The sequence below is a fragment of the Alosa sapidissima genome, chromosome 14 (assembly GCF_018492685.1).
Source record: "Alosa sapidissima isolate fAloSap1 chromosome 14, fAloSap1.pri, whole genome shotgun sequence".
NCBI classification, from domain to species: domain Eukaryota; kingdom Metazoa; phylum Chordata; class Actinopteri; order Clupeiformes; family Clupeidae; genus Alosa; species Alosa sapidissima.
The window spans coordinates 34,861,440-34,885,626 of NC_055970.1; the positions used below are offsets into that span (position 1 = coordinate 34,861,440).

At 43.5% G+C, this 24,187-nt stretch overlaps 1 protein-coding gene across 2 annotated transcripts in view; it reads right to left on the reverse strand.

The window, feature by feature from the left end:
• Positions 1-24,187, reverse strand: part of ogfod1 (2-oxoglutarate and iron-dependent oxygenase domain containing 1) — a 90,433-nt gene that overhangs the window by 37,721 nt on the left and 28,525 nt on the right. For both annotated transcript variants that reach the window (XM_042061057.1, XM_042061058.1), the window contains exon 6: positions 19,172-19,263. In XM_042061057.1, the coding sequence (XP_041916991.1) occupies positions 19,172-19,263 (92 nt within the window). The remainder of the gene's footprint in view (positions 1-19,171; positions 19,264-24,187) is intronic.

Below are 24,187 nucleotides of genomic sequence, written 5' to 3' on the forward strand. Positions count from 1 at the left end.
GCGTAACGGCGGTTGTCATCAGCCGGCCTTAATGCACTGCGCCACAGAATTGACGGCGTGGGTGAATAGGGATAAATAACAATAGAGTACACAACTGTTTTACCAGCACATTTAAATGACTTGACTAAAACCGTGCATAACTGAAGGTACACCTGTTATCTGAGCAGTCTGTATGTCCTCATTTTGCGAATGCGAGGACGATATGAGTCTGTTGCATAGATGTCCGAGTCACGCATAATGTTTGAAAACCACTGGCTCATAATCACAATAATTTAACACACGACAGTTGGATACTTCATCATGTTCCCATGCCTACATTTTGGTGAGTAGCATAGAGATTGTTAAAACAATAAAGTATGGCTCTCCGTCTGGGACATCGAAAACTTATATTTTTAATAGGGTAGACTACCGTCGGAGATGCTGACTTGCAAAGGCCTCGGGATAACACGTTATATCCACTATCATCAGTCAATGCCTCCTTGATCAAAGTTCGGAATGAAAGAAAAAGTTTGAGAACCACTGGCTTAACAAGTTACCTGCAGTCCAGTTCAAACAAACCCTTTATAAAAGTGAAAAAAAAAAAATGATTCCATAAGAAGTAAAATAAAATACTGTTACTGTAACTGTATCCCAAGCTTCAGCTCCCCACGTCTGTGACAGGCAGACGTGACACCGCTAAATTCTCAGCTTGTTTATACCCCACACTGAACACGTAAGACCGCTAGGCCCATCACTGTGGGGTGCGGTAGCCTAGCCTACTCTCTGGGATTTAAGTCAAGCAATATAACCATACAAATGTTTCAAAATGAGTAATTTCAGCTTTGTCTAACTTGGCCATTGTAGGCTACGTAAAAAATAAACAAGTAGATATTCCCTATCCAATGATATCGGCAAATGTTTGTTTTCCAAAGTAAGAATTTCACTTCACCATGCACCTTCGACAATGAATAGCTCATTACACTTATGTTACTGTTGAACGTAGGCCTAACTGGTATCATTACAAACATTATTCTGTGTCCTAAAAACTGGCATTTTATGGCATTGTGTCATGTAAGGTCGTTGCAAAATCTAGAGAAATGTGTGAGGTGGTCAGCGGGGGACAATTGAGACACACATTGGATTGTGTTATTACTTGAACATTCCACACTATCCACAGCTGTGGTATCGGGGGCAGGAGGATTACTGTTAGCGCAGGCTTTATATAAAATTCTTCAACAGAAGGCCTGCCTCAAATGCAGGCTTGCCCAAAATAAAGGCCTGTGGTTTGCGCAGCCTACAGTAAGTAGGTTAAATAACAGACCCGCCACAATGTGCGGTATGATGATTTTTTACGAGCAAGATGTTTTTGTTGCCCTGCATGTTCTTAAATAACAATGATCAGCCTAATATTCGACCATTATTTTGTGTAAATGGGCTATGCATTGGGTTAGACACCAGGGGTCATATTCACAAAGCCTTTTATCTTACCACTAGGAGTAGGCAACTCCTAAATAGCAATAAAAGATTTTAGCTATAGGAGTTTCTCTTATTAAGTTATTCACAAAGCCTTTCAGACCTACTCTTAGTAAGGGCTAACAGTCTAAGAGTGAGTGAGTCTTCATTGCTATGGATGACGTTATTACTCATGCACGAGCTTGACTGAAGTGACCACCTTGATTGGCTGATGATTGTAAACACCTCCCTTACGATGAGTGGCAGGTGACAGGTCTGAGAATGTGTGCGCTACACAAGGACGGAAGATGATGAATAACTGAATAAAAAGGCCTAGCCTAAATTAATCAAGAGTAAGGCAAAACAAATAGCCTAGTAGCCTAATGAAACATCTGGATTGATGTAGTATCTTTGTAACATTATTAAATTAATCTGTTACTATGCCTATACCTACTTTTGCAAAAGAGAACATTTTAATCTGATTCACAATAATGTTACATTTAATTTACATGTTGACAATGAGTAGCCTAGTTTTGGTTGTTGTTAGTGGCGTTATTGCATGTTAGTTATGCCTACAATGCAAAATTGCTTCCTCACGATTGGAAGCTCCTGTAGCCGCATAGGATTTCAAAACAGGCGAAATGCCACAAAACCGGTTTGTGAATAGGTCTGCGAGTTAGGAGTCCTCTGGACTTCTTTTAAGCCGTCACAGCTGGTGGGAAGGTGCGATTTGTTGGGGGCAGGGCCGGATTAACTGGGCACAAATGTCTGATGGCCCCCCTGCCCCCCAGTCAACGTGAATCGGCTATATCGTGAAGATTTTTCTTGCCAACTAAGGCACGAGCGCATCTGTGAGGCCAAGCCTCACCAAGTAGCCCGTTTGTTTACAACTAACATTACATTTAACTAGATGTACCGCAGAGCGGTACAAAATATGACCGCGGCCCAGTCCAGCACATTTTTTCCACGCCATCCATGTGGGGTTACATGCCCACCAAGTTTCGTGTACCCCGGTCTTTCAGTGTCCCAGGAATCCTTATTGGTGTACGGTCACTAAATGTACACATAAATTATTTTATTGTAAGACCCCCCATGAACGAAAGTTCACAAAACTTGGCATGCATTCGGAAGGTGTCATAATGATCCTACACTTTCAATTTCGTGCAGTTTTGACCATGTCAGCCAGAGATATTGTGATGAAAACACCTAATTTTTTGCTTTTTAATTTTTAAGGCGAGACACTACAGGTGAATAGGGTAACATTTTTAACTTCCAGATATCAACATGAAACTTCACAAGTGGATTAATCACATTAATATGAGAAAAAAATGTATTGCATTTTTTTTGTAATGTTCTGTTAAAATATGCTAATTAGGTAATATCTAATTAAATATGCGCTGATTTACATATATTTTAAACCTCAAAAACTAAAAATTGGAAAAAGCCAGGTTCAAAATTCCCTTTTCATGTTGTTCATATAGTAAGTTAAAAGATATCTACAGAGGGGATTATGGATATCTCATTTTGTTTTCCAGTAAATCAGAAAATACTGTCAAAAGCCTTAAAAATTGGATTTTCGCCTTATTTTTAAGAACAAAATGTCATATAAATCAGGATTTGAATGAGATATCAACAATTCCCTCTGTAGATATCTTCAAACTATAGTTAGTAATAAGACTGGAAAGTTTGGTGTATGTACGTGCTATAGATGTGGAGTTTTCGTACATGGAGTGTGAGAAAAAACTAATTTTGAGAAATCGGCCTTTAAAGATTTTTATGGCAAAATTCTGCAAATTTCTATTGAAAATCACAATTTACAGACAAAATATGACTTTGGATTCTAGTAAGGTCAATGTATCCATGTATGATATCCAAAGTCATCAGTGGATGCTATTCATAACACATGAAAAATTTATCATTAATGACAACATCAACATTGACTATGTAATTCAATCTCAGGGAACACGACAAGAACCAACCAAAATACAACATGACAAGAAAGCCAACCAAAACACAGGTCTATACAAAAACTTATAAACAGAACAGACTGCACTGGTTGTAACAGGACACCAAGAACAAGTCCTAGGTGCTTAGCTCATTCCTGCACTATATGTGGGGCCCTCAAGCAACTCTTGTTGGTGTCTTTTAATTTTCTTTGCTGCGCTAACAGACTTACGTTTACGCTTCAAACTTGCTGTTTGAACGCCGTAGGCCTTTGACACTCTGAGCGCATCTGTTTCGGAGATTGTATTAATGGTAACCATAGTGCTCTCCAGCCACAGATTAGCCATCACAGAAAGCATGGCAGAGGCCCCCTCATTAAAAGTAGCTATAGCCATGCTTGCAGCTGCTGCCACCCTGCTCTTGCCCACAAAGACAGTTTTTGGGCAGCAGGCCCATATAACGGAATTCAGACACTCATTGGCATTTTGGGTACCACCATGCTGCATCCGTTGCAGCAGGCTATTGCTAGACATTCTGTGGTAAACTGGGATGAGCTTTTGTCCCACCTCCCGAGATAAATAGTTTCTCACATGTTTTGTGTGGCTCTCAGGAGTCTCACCACTTTCCTCAGCTTTCCTATACCAACACCAAGAAACACTGCACATGGTATGTAAGGGGTTGTCATCAGATGACATGCAATGAAGGAGACCAGCCCATATCTCCGCTTTCATCCTGTCCAATGACCCTTGATTATTTAATATTGCCCCCCTGTAATAGTTTTGTAAGTTTTTACACTTGTTGGCTGTCAGCTTTCCCACACCCTTGCCTCTCAATTTCTTCTCAGCACTTAATTTTCTGAGCACTGTACCCATGCGCTTATGGGCATGATTAATGCACTCCAATTTAACAACCTCATGCCCAGGGTACGGGTTGAGTTTAGTCACCTCCTTAAAAGCTGCACTATCTCCATCTGATAGCATTTCTGTGTATCGCAGCTGGTGGCGACTGACCGACCTGGCCCACATTCTCTTTGTTGCCTCCTGTTCCATAGCCTTCCTCGAGCCCATAAAGTTTTTAGAGCAGTCACTGTGGGTCTCCCTGCAGCTGCTGAATTCCTGCTCTGAAATCTTACCCTCATTCCTGGCATTCTCCTTTAGGGCACAGGAGTGACAATATGAAGACAAAACTTCAAAGTCAATGACAAGGCCTGTGAGAATGTCAATACAAACACCGATTCCATAATGAGAGGTGAATCCACGTTTCTGCCAGGTGCCATCAAAGGAAACCCCTACAGTATGTTGATGACAGCATCTGCATCTTCCCTCAGCAACCCTGCCAACTCGGCATCAACATCAGCATAGGCCTGCCTGATCAGCTCCCTGGTCTTGTGCAGCGACTCCAGGCCTCTCTCTATTTCCGCCACTAAAATATAATGTATCTTGTATAAATAACTGTTCATTTGGTTGGGTTTTACTTTTACTTTTACATTATGCACAGTGATTTTCACTTGAGTGGCAAAAACTCCAATTTGTTGAAAAGGACCAGAAAGGAGTGAGTCATGTAGTCTATATCAGCTACTTAGTCAAGTGGACAGTAAATAAAAGACTAAAGAGAGGTCACCGCTACAATATGACATCATGTGAATGGGAGAATAGTTATGGTTTCTTTTTAAATAGTATACTTTTTTTTCTAGTAACACAGCAGAACATGATACATCAAGACTTTATGTGTGTGTTGGTCAGTGTTGGCACATGTGTGCACGCCTCTCTCTCTCTCTCTCTCTGTGTGTGTGTGTGTGTGTGTGTGTGTGTGTGTGTGTGTGTTCCCCTCTTCATATCTTGCCATTTGAAAATATTCCTCATCAATGCCCTGGCAACATAACCATTTGCAATGGCTGCATTAGGCTATTCATTCATTCTTTCTGCCATTGGTGTGAAAATGCAAAAGTTGTACTGCAAAACTGAAACTGACCAACAAACAACACAGTGTGAGATGACACTTTATTCTATTACTATAACTTATTCCTATTCTGTTTCCATAGGTGAAGGGCAGGGATCCCAAGCACCTTACTGATCTTCCTGAGAGCTGCATAGCCCATCCCTAACTCGTGTGGCAAGAGCACCATTCTGGGTTGACATGCCCCCTTAAGACCAACATAGAAAAAAAAGGTGGACCTCCTAGGCCCTACGGTTCTCGAGATATTCACAGAAAACTGTCTCCGGCCACCTACAGGCCAGTTGGTGTATAGTAACATAAATTAATTTATTGTGTGGCCCCCCATGAATGGAATTCCACAAAACTTGGTGTGCATTCAGAGGGTGTCATAATGATCCTACACTTCCAATTTCGTGCAGTTTTGACCATGTTAGGTCACAGATACCTGCGATTACAACACCTCATTTTTACTTTTTTGTGTTTAACTAGGTGGCGCTATACATGAAATGAGTGGTTATGGAATGGGTTGACATGGCCCCTTGAGATCAACATACAAAAAAAAATGGTCCTCCTAAACCCTACGGTTCTCGAGATATTCCCAGAAAACTGTATCTGCCCTACCCTACTTTTGGGGGGTCCAGTCCAGCGGGGGGGCTACAGATCAAAACGAAAAACGATGGTTCCATGCTATCCATGTGGGGTTACATGCCCACCCACAAGTTTCGTGTATCCCGGTCTTTCAGTGTCCCGGGAATCCTTGACGGAAATTTGGACATGCGAAAAAGAAAAAAGAAAAATCTGACTAAACCTACATGACCGCCGCTTCGCTGCGCGGCGGTCATAATTAAACTGCTTATAGGCTATGCCGAAATAGTTTTCAACATTTTGAATATTAGTGTCGGGTGAATTAGGAAATGTTCTCAAAGTAGCCTTATGGCTAGCCTGGCTAGCGCCACCACTTCTCAATGAGACGTGGTCTGGGAACCAAACGTTCATTTTCTCGTATTTGAAAAAAATGCCCAGATCCGTTTATTGGGTGCCACGGATGTCTATCAAATGCGTCTGTGCATAGCTCATCATCGTCTTGCTTTCCCCCCAATTCTGTGATTGGTTCCCTATCTCAGGCGAAAATTTGCTCCATGGTCTCCAGGCTGCCTTAGCAGCGTGAATCAAATCGCGCGCAAGGCAGCATGGGAACACCCAGGCTACCTTATGGCTGAAAGCTGCTTGGGATCCCCCCGTCAAGCAATATAACCATACAAACGCGCGCACTCATTGTTTCAAAAGGAGTAATTTCGGCTTTGTCAGAACTGAGCTGTGGACGACACGGCACGGCATGCCCAATTGAAAATAAATTAACGCAACGCAGCACAACACAGACCCCGCTTCTCTTGCGTCAGTCACTGACATGAACGAAACACAGAACCCGCTTCTCTCACGGCAGTCACACAGTAGCCTAGAATAAATGCATTGGGAAAAAAACTTCCCCATGACAGACATCGTAAAACACTGAAAGTTAATATTTTGTCACTATAACATACATCTGTCTTTTGTCAAATGTGTTATGTTCCAAGAAGCCTATAGTGCGTAATTCTGCTTCATAAAGTTGAACAAATACATTTGCTTATTACACAGAAAAATATAAATAGCCAGTTAGGGTCTACAGTGCAGAGTTGGCAAGTTATGGTAGGCCAACTTGGAGTGAACATACAAACAGGGGAAATTCTTTCTCTAGTAGCTGAGTAGCCTCAGGTGCGCATGTAGACATAAGGCCGAACATGCAAGCGCCAATGAATCGTGCTCTCACGACAATCACGCCGTTAAACTTAAATAGGTTAACATCACTCTAAGTTCGCCTTCAAGCAAGGAAAACGATGATTTGAAGACATCTGTTTCGTTGGAAGGGCAAGGGGTAGCAACAGGGCAACACAGAGACAGGCCTGATGGCAGGGCTGTTATGAGAGTATTAAAATATGGGATATTCTACGGGAAAACTTTAAAACGGCAAGACAGCGGGGGGGGGGGGGGGGGGGAGTTAAAATACGTGAGAAACACGGAAAAAGTTGGCATGCATTGTTTCGGTCCCCGTGCACAGGGATTATTTGTCATATTATTAATCACATATGATTATTTGTGAAATTGTGCAAACAGGCGCAACACATTTGAAAAGGAAGGACTGGTAGCATGCAAGCTCACGGGAAAAATTGATTTAAGAACGTTATTATCACAGTGTGTGGCTGTGGCGCAAAGCAGCGCGGGCGGAAGACAGCGACAATTGGCAGGGGAGGGTCATGTCTTTTTTAACAATTCTATCGGAGGGTCATTGAACAATTTCTAGCAGGCAAGGGAGGGTCATGCAACTTTTGACTGAAGCACTCAAAATTCCTCCGGTGGCCCTTTCAATAAAAAACGAACGGTTCCTAGATTGCTGCTGGGTTATATGTCTTGGTTCATGTCTGTTAACAACTCATTGCCGTCAAACGCGTAGCCTCTCTCGCGGTTGCATCCATTACAAACAAACATGCAATGTGAACGTCTGGGATTGGGAAGAGCACTAAATGCTCTACTGAATAAGCACAAAGTCAAACCTTTAAATGAAAAACACTCTTTAATAATCAAAAAAATAAACCGCTAATGAAGTAAACAGGAAGGCATTGATGTAACAGGACGTAACAGGAAGGCATTTGGCTGAGCAACGGAGGTTAATATGCTCTATATTTTGTCCAAATGATGTCTGTCTATCATCGTTGCACTCGGAGAAAACCAGAATGTTTAATTTGTCCTGCGTTTCTTCTACGGCTGCAAACGGGATTCACTCGCAGTTAACCAAATATTTCTTTATTAGGGCAGGGCAGGCATATTTCTGGATATTAAATTATTTCTAAACCAGTCTGCTAAAGTCTGTAGTGAAGTCTGTGTAGGGTTTTCCAGGCTCCATTTCTTTTTACGAGACACCCTGCTCACTTGAGCCATCTACCGGTTGTTTGGGTTGTTGTAGCATCTCACTGGAAAAATACAAATTAAAGTTGCGTGATACCGTGTGATCCCACGCGCGGACCACGAGTGAAGCTGGCCAAGTCGAAGCACTGCCCACTGTACATTGATCAGGAATTACTTCCTACTTCGCCTATCCTTTACCAACTGATAATAAACCGTATCAGCTGAGCACCTGGAAGTGTAAAACGTGCGTCACTGTGAACGCCACCTAAGTATATTTTTCTTGCATGTCCAGATAAACAGGCTTATTTAACATTGATCTGAGGGGTATTTCACAAAATCTAGAAAAGAGATTAAGCTGGAATTGTTTGGTTATCCTGGATGAATTTAGCCTTGACTCGATTTCACAAAAGAGATGGCACATAAATTACCATGGGGATTTATTCTCGGCACCTAGTCTGTTCCCGACCTGGCTAACAGCCAAGCTTAGTTAATTCTAATGGTAATTATGTTGTGTTATTGGTTTAGCTAGCGGTCATTCAAATCAGACCTCTGTGTGAATTTTTAAGGAGCTTTATTCCATTTATACACTATTTGCTAAATGTAGTCTATTTGCTCGCAAAACAAAACAGATTGTCTGCCTAACTGTGATAGCCTTATAATTATTAACATACTCGTTGTTTGCTTCTTTTGTTGATGTTGACGTAATGAATAGCCTGCTGTACTAGTTGATTGGAAATGGAGGGGCAATTTTTCAAAGGCGTTTTCAACTAATTCAGTTATAAAGCCAATATGAAGGCATACAGAGCCGTACTATGTGCATCTTTGCAGTGGCAAATGCTTTCTTAATGACGTCACGTGCCGAGATAATAAAGCACTCACACGTGAGTGCATACGTAGATTTGCATTCAATTGGTCGACCATGCCTACTTTCGCTGTTTTACAGAAATAGCAGTGTTTCATTGTTAGTCTATCAAAAGCGGTTGTTCACTTTGTGTGAATGACGATATTTTCTGCATTTTGCTAATTCCAATTTCAATTCAATTTCAATTTTCAATTTAATATCACTTATAGAGTGCCAAAACATTACACATGTTTCATGGTGCTTTACAGCGTGTTAAACAATCAGAGATTCCAACAGTAGGCTTTTTGAAGCTGAATTACTTACACCTGGCTTGACAGTTGGTCCTACTCATCCTGGATTGGCATTGATGAAACGTAATTGGTATTAATGAAACGTGTTGAGCTAGGATGACCAGACAACACTATGTCAAGCCTCACTTTATCACTTATCTTGGATTTCTTAATTCTGCCTTTGTGAAATACCCCTCAGGGCATATTGGAAGAAATAATAATTTGATCCTAAACATAAGACAGACATACATTTTAACATTTATACTTTAACACCTGAATAGGCAATGCTGGTGTACAAAAGGTCCAGGACTTTTATCTTGCTTAGTTCAGGATTTGTCATTGACGGGATAAATGTATTGTTCCAGTTGTTATCCAGTGTCTTTTCCTTTGATTTAGAGTAGCGCCTACGTCATTGCCAATGGACAAATGTGAGAACGCACATTGTTTATTTAAGTGATAAGTTCACATATGGCTGTTCATGACTGTACTGCGGTATAAGTAACCAATGACAGAATTACAGTTTGTGAAGTTGTGCGTTGATGAACCAAAACCACACATACACATTCATGTCCAAAACCACACATACACATTCATGTCCAATTTGAATACAAGTGACATCATCCCTCAGCCTCCTGTCTCCGTCTCAACATTTCTGTGCTTCAACATACATCCTGGCCTTAAGCAGTGCTCTGGCCGGCACTCTAGATTGAGCGTGGTGAACACCCAAACAACATCATACAGTCCTTTCCAATTTATCTTTACCTCACCTACATTAATGGTCCATCGAGCCGGACATACATCGCACTCAACCTAGATCGAGATGGATGTTCAAGATTTTGAAGCCTACAGTGCGTGACCCCGGCAGGGATGCTGCCCTCCACCACAGACATCTGCTACATGATGAAGAGGCGCAGCTAGCCCACCAGCTACATCAAGATGGAGAACAGTTACGTAATTATCTTACTCCTTGTCATGCACCGCATAATGCAACTCCCCAAGCCACAGTCTTCAGAACAGAGTTAGAGGAGATTCAGCATGAGCAGCTCCTGCTGCAGCAGTCCTACCAGCGCTTGTCAGCAGACCTAGAAGACTTAAGAGCAACATGCGCCGACTTGCTACAGTCGCAGCTACTGCAGCAGGTGAACACTGTGTGTGGTCAGCCAACAGAAGAGGTGCACGCCCATCATTTAGACCCAGCCAGCGAGGAAGATGATGAGGGAAATAACTGGCTGCCACCACGTTTTGGGAGAGGTGATTCATCTTGAGCGCCTCAACAGGCTAATGAGTGAACTTAAAGTCTTGAAGGATGAGACTTTAGCAGCCAATCAGAATCAGTCGTCACCAGGCCAACCGCTACCAGCAGACCCAGCCCATGGGCCCTTTATAGCTAACTATCATAAAAGGTACCTGCGCTCCTGCTATTTCACTGCCGCAGCAGCCTGCCTGGTCAGGTTTGGCTCCGCCTCCACCAAAGTTTACCTCCACACCCTATGCAGTGCCTTCAAACCCTTATGCTTTCTGCTCTCGGCCAGCCCAGCGTCCGCCACCTCCTCAGTGCCCCCTCTACGCGTCAAGGCAGTCACCAGTGTACTCTAGGCCATCCTATCAGAGCACCAGCTTGGACGGGGCCCACCTCTCTCATCGAGACCCTGGTGAGTTTGCTCATCTCAAGATTGCCCTAGAGAACTCGTTTCCCCTTGACAGCACTGAACTGTAAGTACCAAGTCTTAATAGACCACCTAAAGTTGGAGGAGGCCAAAATGATAGCTGATGCCTACAGTATATCCACTCCCAGACACCCTTTACAGACACCATGATGGCAATGAATGAGAGATTTGGACAGCCACATCAGTTAGCCCTCAAGAGAATCACCACAGTAATGGATTCACCTGACATATGACGTGGGTATGTGGCCGCCTTTGATAAATTCTCACTTCAGATTCAGTCATTGGTGGGGATGTTGAAGACGCTGGGGCCCGATGGAGAGGTGGAGCTACAGTGCGGTTCCCACATCGCTCGCCTGCTCAGCAAGTTACCTCCAGAGCAACAAGCAGACTTCCACAGGTGCATGTTCAATCAGTCTGGGAACAGATACACCCTTAACCACCTAGCCACCTGGCTGAAGTATGAGTCTTGGTGCCAAGACTTTGACAGCCAGCTATCTTCCAGTGGGCCGAGAGACAATCAGAACAGCCTAAAGCCTGACACGCGCTCTGGAAAACGCTCCACACAGTCACAGTGCTGCATGGATCCGACAACATACCTGAGGAAGTGGAACCTCCAAGTAACCCCCCATCCAAGGTCAAGGCATCGCCTTACTGTGCCTTTTGTGATAACCGAGAGCACCACCTAAGCCAATGTGCGGCCATCAGCAAGCTCAACAAAGACCAGTTAGCTGAGTGGATAAAGGCCAATAAAAGGTGCTGGCGCTGTGCCCGCTCACACTACGCAGCACAGTGCAACTTGAAGAAGCTGTCTAACCTGTGCCAAGGTCGCCATCTACGAGAATCTAAGTTCTTCACAATGTTAACACAGGGCAACAGAGAGGACCAACACGATCAGTGGTGTGTCAGGATGCCGGTGAGAATGCGACAGGGGTGTTATACCTCGACCGATCAACAGAAGGCAGCAGGGTCCTATTAAAAGTTGTCCCTGTGTTCCTCTACCATGGTGACCGCACCCTTGATACATATGTGGTGCTAGATGACAGGTCTGAGAGAGCGATGTTGCTGCCGGCCGCCACTCAGAAATTAGGTCTCCAAGGCACTCCTGAAACCCTGCCTTTATGCACCATCAGACAGGATGTGCAAACGCTCCATGGTACCCGTGTATCCTTGGCCATCTCACCCAGGGGTAGGCCAAAGACTCGGTATCACAATCACCAATGCCTTCACATCAACTCGCATTGATCTTGCTGATCACACCTACCCAATAGAATCACTCTAGAAGAAGTATAAGCATCTGCCTGGGTTACCCCTCCAGCCTTTCAAGAAGATTCGACCACTGCTGCTTATAGGCAGCGACCACCCACACCTCATCACACCCACTGAGCCTGTACGCCTGGGGCCCACAGGTGGTCCGATTGCTATCCACACCAGGTTAGGCTGGACGCTACAAAGTCCCTCAAGTGTCATCTGCCAGTTGACCAGCCCACAGCAGTGCTTGGTAACATCTGTCCCGCCGCAGGTGAGCGAGCTGATGAAACACGTTGAGAAACTCTGGCAGGCCGACATCATACCCCTCAGTAGCAGCAAAATAGTGACACGCTCCAAGCAAGATAACACTCAGCCTGCTAGAAGACAAGATCACCTGTGTGGATGTGATATTGTGCTATGCTACCCCTTTGCTACGCCACAATGATATGCCATGTCTTCAAGCCACCCCTGATGCGGGCATGTCTTGTCTGCGGGCAGTAGAGAGAAGACTCCAGAGAGATCCAGAGAAGGCCAAAATATACCGTGCGGAGATCGAGAAGCTTATACAGGCTGGGTCGGTCACTAAGCTGGACCCATCAGAGTTGAACAGAGGAGATGAGGAGTGGTACATTCCCCACCACCTAGTTAGTCATAATGGCAAACACCGCCTGGTATTTAACTGCACGTACCAGCATGAGTATCTCCTACCTGGGCCTACCCTGGGGGCATCTCTACTGAGAGTCCTCCTGAGATTCCGCGAGAATGAGGTAGCTGTGAGTGGAGACATAAAGAGCATGTTCCACCAAGTTCTCTTGCTCCCTGAAGACCGTCCTTTCCTGCGCTTTGTGTGGCGTGATCTGTGCCAAGATGAGCCCGCCGCAGTATATGAATGGCAGGTACTCCCCTTCGGTACCATGTGTAGCCCATGCTGTGCTACATTTGCCTTGCAGCACCACACCAGGGAGAACAGCTAGCCAGAAGATGAGGTGAGAACTTCGGTTGAGAGGTGTTTTAATGTCGATAATTGCCCTCAGAGTCTCCCAACCACCACCTGGTGGACAAGCTAATAGCCCTCCTGACTTCAGCTGGATTCGTTCTCCACCAGTGGGCTAGTAATGAACCTGATGTCATTAGCCACCTCCCTGAAGATCTCAGGTCCAACAGCGCTTAACTCTGGCTTGCACAAGACAAGACAGACAGTCCTGAGTCAACAGACACGTTAGGATACAAATGTCGCCCAGTGCACTATGATGAACTTCCTATGCGTAACATCTACAAAGTGCTTGCCAGCGAATACGACGAGAAGAGCTGCAGTTCCTCCCTCAAGTCAGTGTCCCTCGACCATACTTACCTAAGAATGTAGCCGCCTCAGAGAAGAGAGGAAGAGAGCTTCACATATTTTGTGATGCCTCTGAGCAGGGCTATGGGATGGTGGCATACCTCAGAACGGTGGGAAACGATGGCAGAGTGCATTTGGCATTTGTAATGGCTCGATCTAGAGTCGCACCAAGACGTTTGAACTCTATGCCTTGGCTGGAGCTGTGTGGCGCATTTACAGGAACTCAGCTCTCTAAGCTTCTTGGTGATGAGCTTACTGTAGAGATTGAGAAGATAGTCATGTGGACTGACTACAAAAGTGCTGACCTGGCTGCGATCAGAACCTTGTCATCTCAAAGTCCTCGTCGGCACTCGTATAGCCGAGATTCAAGAACTAACCCCACACCACATATGGCGATATGTCGACTCTGCCCAGAACTCTGATGATGTAACTCGTGGCAAAACACTGCAAGAACTCACAAGACCTAACCGATGGACTCAAGGGCCCCCTTTTTTGCTCATGGATCCAGACCAGTGGCCCGCAGATCCTACCAATGCAGGGGGAGATCTTCCAGACCCTACTGAGCTTCGCCTGACAGCCTTCTGTGGGGTGACCTCGACGGCTGAAAGTCAAGAAGCCCCGGATCTGCACCATTATAACACCTAGAGGGAACTGCTGCAGGCTACTGCCCAGGAGCTGCATGGGGCAGCTGGAGAGGATTGCTGCGTAAATGCAGAGGATTATTGCCAGGCCGAGGCACTTATCCTAAAGGAGGGCCCAGCACGACAGTTTCTCTGATGAATTCCGTCTCCCTAAGACAGGGAAGCCATTCCAGCGCAGTAGCCGTCTCCTAAACCTGTCCCCAGAGCTTGACGAGACGGGAGAGCTCATCAGGGTTGGTGGTCGTCTTCGCCGATCTGAAGATCTAGCCTACACCAGCCTGCACTTGTTGGTACTAGACCCCTCACATCCAGTAACCCGTCTGCTCATACAGGACAGCCGCCTGAGACACCCAGGTCCGGAACGCGTCTTCGTCGAGATCCGGCGCACCTATTGGATTCTGCGAGGTAGAAAGGCAGTACGTCGCTTCTAAAATCCTGTGCTGAATGCCGCCGTTGGAAAGCTAAGCCTGCCGTACCCAGAATGGCAGACTTACCTGTGGCTCGTCTCCGCCTCTTCAAGCCCGTCTTTTACTCTATGGGCATCGACCTGCTTTGGGCCATTTGAAGTCAAGGTAGGAAGACGCATAGAGAAGAGGTGGGGAATAATATTTAAATGTCTCACCCAGAGCTCCGAACCGGTTCAAGGAACGAAAACGAAAACCGAAAACGAACGGAATTTTACGAGGAGCGGAAACGGAAACGAAAACAAAATGGTCTTCAACTGTTCCGGAACAGAAACGTTATTCTGAAATCCACAAAACCGGTTAATAACGTTTTTTTTTTCGTTCTCTATAAATTTGATAAAATTTCACAAAAGCATATCCTACGTCAGGGAGACTATTTCCGGTTGTGCGAAAAAACAAGCCCGCATCTACACTGTTAATGTGAGCTAACAAGCCGCTATGTAGCCAACTACTGTAGGCGAACAGCCTAATAATTTGATTTCTGCAGTTTGAAAAAAAAAAACGAATAAATGGACCTTTGGTCCAAATGTGTATATTTTGTCTTGCTGTTGTAATGTAACCTATCCGTCTGCCACTTCGGATCTTAGGCCAGCTCGTAGCATAGGCTACTGAAACTGATTTGGAAATTGTTTGTAGCCTATGCGTAATAGTCTATTTTGCCTGTCCACGCCTTGTCGTTTTAAAGTCGGGATTTGAAATGTTTGCGCAATTATAGCCTATTCTATGTAGAAGAGTTAAACGGGAAATTTGAGATAGGCCTTGTCAGCAACAGACAGGTCCGTTTATAAACAGGGTTGGAATTATAGCGCAAGCCTTTGAAGATCTCCATATGGATAAAACTTAGGCTACAACCAGGTAAGGAGTTTAGCACGTATCCAGAAATACTTTTGATAAGAAATTATTTATAGGCATAGGTTAGGCCTACAGTAAGTCTGTAGGCTATGGGATGGATAGCCCATCTGAATGTTTTTGGATGCCGCCTGTGATTTATTATTTTTGGGCATAGCTACGGTATAGGCTAAATCAAGGGGAAATAATGAGTATGTCTATTCTAAGGTAAAGTCCACCAAAATAGACTTGATAGGCCCGCCAAACACTGCCGGAACTTTAAGAACGAACGATATTTTGCGTTCCGAACCGGTTCAGGACCGATATGTTGGTGGCGGAACGCATGCAAGAACGAAAACGTTAAACATAGGCCTACCTGAACCGTTCGGAACAGAACGTTTGAAAAATAATTTCGTTTTCAAGCCCTGGTCTCACCTTCAGGGCTGTGCACCTAGACGTCTTGACTTCGATCGATGCCGACTCCTTCCTAATGGCCCTTTGTAGGTTTATCTCCAGGAGGGGAACACCTGCTGAGCTTTATTCAGATCAGGGAACCAACTTTAAAGGTGGTGAAAGGGGAGCTGCGTGAGGCGTTGCAGCGATGTCCGCCGAACTTCAGCTGCTCCTGGCCCCACATAAAATCAAGTTCCACTTCAATCCTACTGCCGCTCCTCACTTCGGAGGCGTGTGGGAGCATGAGATCATATCCGTGAAGACTGCACAGTTGGAGCTCAGCCCCTTCAGGAAGAGGTTCTTCGCACGGTGCTTCGCACGGTGCACAGTGGAAGTGATCCTTAACTCCAAACCGTTGGGCTACATTCCATCAGATGTCAGCAATCCAGACCCCGTGACTCCCAACTGCCTGTTGATGGGGCGGCGGGATGGATCCCTGCCGCAAGTCGTCTACCCTAAGGAGGAGCTCCTCAGCCGCCACCGGTGGAAGCATGCACAAGTGCTTGCCGATCACTTTTGGGCTCGCTTTATTCGACTCTACTTACCTGGATTGCAGTCCCGGCAGAAGTGGCAGTCATCTCCAGCTAATGCCACGGAAGGCTCTGTGGCAATGATCGTGGACCCCCAGCTCCCTAGGGCCCTGTGGCCTATTGGGAGCATCATCAAGGCCTTAAGCAGTGCTCTGGCCGGCACTCTAGATTGAGCGTGGTGAACACCCAAACAACATCATACAGTCCTTTCCAATTTACCTTTACCTCACCTACAGTTGGCACCTGCCCAGGTCTCATTCACTTGTATAGCTCAGGTTTTCATAATATCCGAGATTGATACTCTCTTTGTTGTAAAATGGCAGGCACATTATCATGAGCAACATTAACATAGAATACAATTTTAAGCTTGCTAGTTATTGTTAATAGTCAGGAGCTGAATTCCAACAGAGATGTCTTCACTCAGCACTTTGATTATGTATTGGTGCAAGGTATTGTGTTACAATTACGTGGTATTGTGGTTTTTCATTGATCTCTCGTTTTTCTTTATATTTATTAATCGTTTGTCCACATGAAATAAAAACAATTTTAAAAATGTGGTCACAGTCTGGAGCCTGCATCCATCTTTTTTTCTACATCCAGTCATCCATCTCCAAGTCCATCCAGCCATGTATCCATCTATTGTCCATAAGTCTACCCATATCCATCCATGTAACTATATCCAACCAATTATCTGTCTATCTATCTATCTACATCCATTAATCTGTCTGTCTATCTACACCCATCAATCTATCTATTTATCTATCTACCTACCTTTATCAACCAACTAACTATATACATCCATGTATCTACATCCAACCATTTATTTGTCCACCTATCCACATCCATCAAGCTATCCATCCAGAAACAAAAACTGCCAGCCAAAATATTTTTCTACCGGCCACAAAACTAAATATTTTTTAACACAAACACATTATTAGATATAGACCTAATCTAAATCCATATTGTTGTCCTGTCCTTGATCTTTTTGTTCTGCGTTGGTTTTGAGATGCATAGGCTACTTGAAGTAAGTCCCTCGTTTCTCTGATTGATTTCTTCCATATGCTGTGACAGCCTGCTGACTGTCAGATAACACAAATCATAATGTCCAAAGCATGTGTAACTAACAGGATAAAAGTGAAAAATTTCCCAAAATATCAGACGTAGCCTAATTGCACACACTTGAAATTAAGGCTGAAACGATTACTCGAGTAAGTCGAATAATTCGTTTACAAAAAATTATGAGGAAAATTCTCTGCCTAGAACCTACGCTTAATTCCTATCATGCGTTATGTGGCCTGCTCAGATCAGGGATTATTGTTTCACACAGACTGTTATTACTGACGTTCACACCACTTTCAGAATTAAGGTTGGCATGGTGACGAGCAAAGAAAGGCAGAGAATGTCCAAAGTTTTGGGATCATTTCAAACTTAGAAAAGAATACAAGGTGCAATGTGTCAGCAGAACTGGCATAACACAACAGCACGTCAACGATGATTCAACATCTGAGCCGAAAGCTGTTGTTAACACCAGCTCAGTGTAGCCGACACAAGGCAACGTAAACATTGATGTTAGCAGATTTAATGTATTAGCTAGTTAGAACGCATGGTATTTGTAGCAGCTGTAGCCTAATGTTGTGAGTCGATATGATGTTAAGTTGTGGAAATTTTAAGTAGTAAACTAATTCATATAAAATTAAAAGTGAGCAAATACACCGAAAAACTCATCACACACACTCTTCTCGTCTCTCTACTCACCTATCGCATACCCCAGACATAATTATTATAGCCCTTACAAAAACATAACTGCATTACTTCATGTGTCAAAACTGCAGTTTTGGAGGAAATGTTTGCAGTTCTTATGCAGGAAATACAATATATTGAACACAAAAAAACTGCATTGTACTGCATAGTAGCTTCCTGCACTTTACTGCAGAAATGCAGTATATTAGACATGAAAATACTAAAGTACTGTACTGTATTGTAGCATAACTTCACTGTAAAAAATGCAGTTATTTGTTGTAAGGGAGGTTATTTAGAAGTAATGGTAAATGCTGCAGATGCACAAATCTACATAAAACAGATATATTCATTTACTTTGAAGTGACTAGGGCTAGTTTACAGCATGACATTTGTTGTGCATAATAAATTGCAGGGCACATTTTGAGTGTTTTGTCTTACATTGCACATCATCTACTTAAATGGGCACTGCTCCCACATACTTTGGCCCATCATCAAGTGCATCTTTGGAAAGCTGAGACCCAGTACTCAACAGTCAGTGTGACTGTGATGTGCTGGCAACGAGTTACAGAGGCTTGAATGTTGTTTTATCTTTGAGCCAGTAACATACATCTCTGGAACTGCCCACATTTGGGCACTCTAGGTCACATGAAGTGGCCTTGAAAAACAATTGAGGCCTGAAACCAGGTCTTGTGAAGCTGTAAATCAAAGTAGATGACTATATAGTAAAATATGGATTTTTCTCACATTTTCCTGTTATGTTTTCGCTAACTCAATCGTCTCTATTATGTCAGGGAGTTTTGCACAAAATTAACGTTATCCAACTTTTTTAATATACTTTCAGCTCCCTTTGCAGTGACAAATCCATAATGAAATGACCTACCTGATGAAATGACACGGGAGATACTTCAAAGAATACCAGTGTATTCCGGCTGGGGACAAGAGATTTCACTACACATTGTGGCTGCCCATGTTCTGCAACATATACACATAACAGAATTATAGACAAAACCTGTTCTACATAATTGCTATGGATTCAGGAACACAGATCAAGAATTCATCTGACATCATTCTAGACAATATTGTTCTATTGATTTAAATCTGTCAGCGTTAATCGCGATGTGATTAAGGACCAACACATTTTTTTTTTAAAGCGCATTAATCTAGGGTGACCAGACGTCCCCGGTTTCCGGGGACAGTCCCCGATTTTGGTGACTTGTCCCCGGCTGGAGTTGTCCCCGGAAAAGTCCCCGGTTTTCACTGTGACTGACAGACCCGAAATTGGAATAAAATAGAGAAAGAAAACACTGGCCAAACGTACAGTTGCGCACCCTTCACGCACGGGCTCAAGCCAGTCAAAGCCAGCGCTCAGCTCCAAGATGTTATAGAATGCCCATAATAGGCTATTTTGATTGGTGGAATAGCAGCGCGGTAGAATCTTTGAAATGAAACCACTTTTGCGGGGGAATTATTAAACTATTCATCACAAACGTGCCAGCTGCTGAAATCCAAGGAAATTGCGGAGTACCCGTCACACAGATAGCATACGCAGATATCACGTGAACAGCAGGAATCTTTCCAAGAAAGCTTTCCAATGACATTAGCGCCAAATTGCTGTGATAAATGATTTGCGAGAAAATTAACAATGAACTTCAGGGTTTCCCGCAGGAAATGTGTTAGTCAAGGTGGTAGGTCGTAGGTCCCGGGGTGGTCTGGTATCGGTTGCCATCCGAGCGGGGGGGGGGGGGGGGGGGGTTATTCTTGTATCGGTTGCAGTCGGTGGGGGGGTGTGGGTGTTGCCGTCTTGTTTGTGCGATACACTACAGACTCTGTATATTTAACAATTATTTATTAAACACTACATTATAAATAAATAACCAGCTTCTCAAAATAACAGTTAACAGAAAAATCTCAAAATATTTGTGTAATTTGTGCAATTACAAAGACACTGCAATAACAAAGACTATTACAAACTATAGAACAAGTGCAAAAGAAAGTGCAAAACAACAAAATGTGCAAATGTGATCAGTCACTACTTAAGGCAGAGCTGACAACTAGCATTGTTACAAGCCATCCTCCGTGGCTTTAAAAAGATCATTTCAAGGGTCCTTTGGTAATTGCACTGTTTTACTATTGGACCATTAATGCTTATCTTCATGCAGGCTGTCAGACTGTTGACCTGCAGCCTGTTCCGCAAGTCTGTCCTGATCTATACACCGAGAGTGAATGAAGTTTAGATCATTTTATAGTTTTGTGTAATATGGATGGAATTTGAGCGCGGAGCGCTTTTTAATTTAGAGGCCGGAGTGGCCGCTCTGTTCCGCTCCCATACCGCTCACACCACGAGTCTGAGGCATGCCCACTAATAAAACCAAGACCGTTAAATTTCAAAGATATTGGCCATATAGCCTAAGTTCGTTGATGGGGATGGAGTTAGCTAAATAATTTAGAAAGCATACGCGTAGGCACGGATGGGCCTGGACGGGCCTCTATTGTCAGTCTTGCGCGTCCGATTAGACGCGCAAGTCAACACTGTGCTGAGAGCAGGTGGCTGTTTACACGGCCGCTTCTCCGGTCAAATTTGCATCAGGTCAATTTAGCTCCCCGGTCCCAAAGAACTAAGCGCAACGGCAATATATTTCACTCAGAACATTTATTTTAAAAGACTGCAACACTGATAGTTCAACAACAAACAAGCTTAGCAACGTTAACTAAAGGGATCAGTCGGGATTAATTGCCAAAAGAACGAAAATGACAAATCACGCAGTCGGCTAAATATTTTAAACTTCACAAACGGATGAACCCAGCATCGGTGCGTCGCATAAATTAAAACACAAATTGAAGCAACAACTTGATCATTGGACAACCCTACCACTAAACCTTTCCATAGGCCTGCAACGTTTATGACATAAAAAGTGGAATATGAACGCATTTCATCACACCTGACAATTAAACAGAGCTGTGGCTGTTGACGATTTGACTGATTCTTGAGAACGAGGAGCGAGACATTTGCACCGCTCAGCTACGCTCACTAGCTCTGAAATTTCGGAGGCATATCACATATGTAAAGATTATAAAATCTGATTATTTTTCTTCTTATTTTTTAATGCGTTCTGCGGAGAAGGGAGATTGGCGTTGGTTACGGTTTGGAATGAAAGAGAGAAAACAGGACAAAGTAACACGTTTTTTTTTTTTTTTTTTGATGACGTAGTTAAGGTGGCATGCTTGTTTTGCCAAGGCGGCCGCCTTGACTGCAAAGTGCTGCGGGAAACCCTGAACTTATGTGACAACTAGCATCGGTAGGCCTACAACAAGCAGTTCCTGAGAAGTCTGGTTTTGAAATTGCAACAAGTTTCTACATGGTCTCCAACTTTGGGCCAAAATTATAATGTAGGCCTATTCTCATGTAAACGATTTATGTCAGTACAAACATTTTTGTAAATTGTTTAGCCAGACGCCTATCCCACCATAATGGTTCTCATATTGCCAGATTCCAGACAATCACCAACAAATATGAATATAGCCTACAGTATATACTGGCATGCTTCCTAGTGGCATCAAGACAAAAATATAAAGAAAAAAAATCATGAGACGCAAGTTATTTTTTCTTGATACAAGACTGACAACATGTAGGCCCTATTGGCTACATAAGACAAATATTATCACATCATACATTCTCAGATATGGGTAAAGCACAGACTGTCTTGAAAAAAAGAAGATAGGCATTACAATGACTATTGTAGCTAGATTAACTATCTGAACAACATGGCCACTATGATATAATTTCATGGAGTGCTGCAATGTAGCCAATACTATTTTGGAGCATTTCTGAACAGTGAAACTGTGAAGAAAATATGCTTTGTGAATGGGCCATATTATAATCTATTGCAATATTATAACTATTCCACCTGTGTGTGTGGTTAAAATTCTGAAGTGGAAGTTCACAAGCACAAATAATATTATGGATATGGATATTTCCATCCATAGATAAGAATAATTTAGTCTATTTATTTTCAAGGTGCACCAGATTGATGCATTTAAACGTTAAAATATACCAGATTTTCTCATGGGGGAGCTAGTGGAGATCTAGTCTAGTGATGCCCCTGGGACAGTGTCCCTGTTTTAAGTTTACAGCGATTAAAACATTACGCGTTTTACACTTCTCAACTGAAAATGTCCCCGGATTTTGTCTCAGAAATCTGGTCACCTTACATTAATCCCGTGCCGCCAAATTTTTATTTTTTTATTTTACACCATCACTTGTTCGGTCATCAACAATCCCCTTTGGCTGCTGCTATTTTGACCATTTAATGCAGGGGTCCCCAACCTTTTATGTACCATGGACCGGTTTGATTCCTATTTTTTTTTTCACGGACCGGCGGGGGGGTGGGGGGTGGGGTTGGGGGTTCCATGTTCCATATGTGTTCATATACCATATTCCATATGTGTTCAAGTGCATGCATTACTTGAAAAGAACTAGCTCCAGTTATGTATGAACAGTGAAGGTAACGATCTCTTGTGAAAAACGTGAACTTGAAGAAGTGAAAATTGAACAATATGAACTATGAATATTGAACAACTTCTATAAGTGTGAACATGCTTAACAAAATATGGGAACAAAACATGGGAACTAAACGTGCCGTGAATCTTTGAAGGATGGGAAGTAACGCTCAAACTCATTTGAGAGCGCAACAAGGTGATCTCGCACCAGCTGCGAGAGAAAGGGCCCTGCTTCAGTCTCTCCCAAAACCCCCACTACTTTTTGGAACATATCAAATACACCCCGGTCCACTCGTCGTCCCTACAAATCAAGCTTGGCTTTAAATGCAGTGACTTTATCTGCCAGTTTAAAGACAGTCGTCATTCTCCCCTGGAGTGACAGGTTGAGGTCATTAAGCAACCCGAATATGTCACACAGGTAAGCGAGTTTTGACACCCAGTCCTCATCACTAAAATGTGCAGCGAACGGTGACTTTTTTTCTGCTCTCGCAACTCAAACACTCTGGCCAGTGACCTGCTAAAGATGCTTGTTTTTTGTTGCTCATTCTAGCAGTTCAGCTAACTTCGTGTGACACTACCGTTCGCCAAGAACTGATCAAGTGAAGTGAGCTGACCTGAGGCTGCGCAGCGCTGAAGGCAATATGTAAAAGTGTTGAAGGCGGGACAGAGAGACGTAAGAAAATAGACCTTGCAAAATGCAAACATGCGTGCAATCAAACAACTGCATATAGGCCTATGCCATGTAAAAACGTGACATTATTGCGAATTAAATTTAGTTTAGTTTGCATGCATTTTTTTTTAAACTCATGTCGCAGGCTACGGCCCGGTTAGGAATGTCCTGCGGCCCGGTACCGAGCCGCGGCCCGGTGGTTGGGGACCGCTGATTTAATGCACCGTTTCTTGTCCTCAAACTGCCACAGACACTTCCTGGTAACCTAGGCTTCTGCCTAGCCCTCCTTCTCCTGTAGACATGGAGATGATAAACAGCAACGCAGTTCTGAACTCCTGGTTGGCTTGAGGGCCTGTGTCCACCAATCACGTTTTTTGCGGTGACAGCGCCCTCAACCTCATTTTTAGAGCACTTCGGTCAAGCGTTTTTTGTTGCTATGTTACCAAAACCGTCTGCCAGCACGTCTTCTTGGAATGTTGTCTAATGCTAACTAGCTAACTGAAATGGCACCAAACGTTCAGGACTCAGCTGGCTAAATAGGACTTTGACCGACAAAAGGAGTTAATTTGGCATTACAATAGAATAAGTCATATGCAGTCATTGCAGATATGGTTAAATAGTAATTAGAGTGCATGAAAATGCACTCTCTGTTATCCGATTTTTTCTTATTAGAGTGCATGAAAATGCACTCTACTGTTATCCGATTTTTTCTTCTTATTATTATTCTGC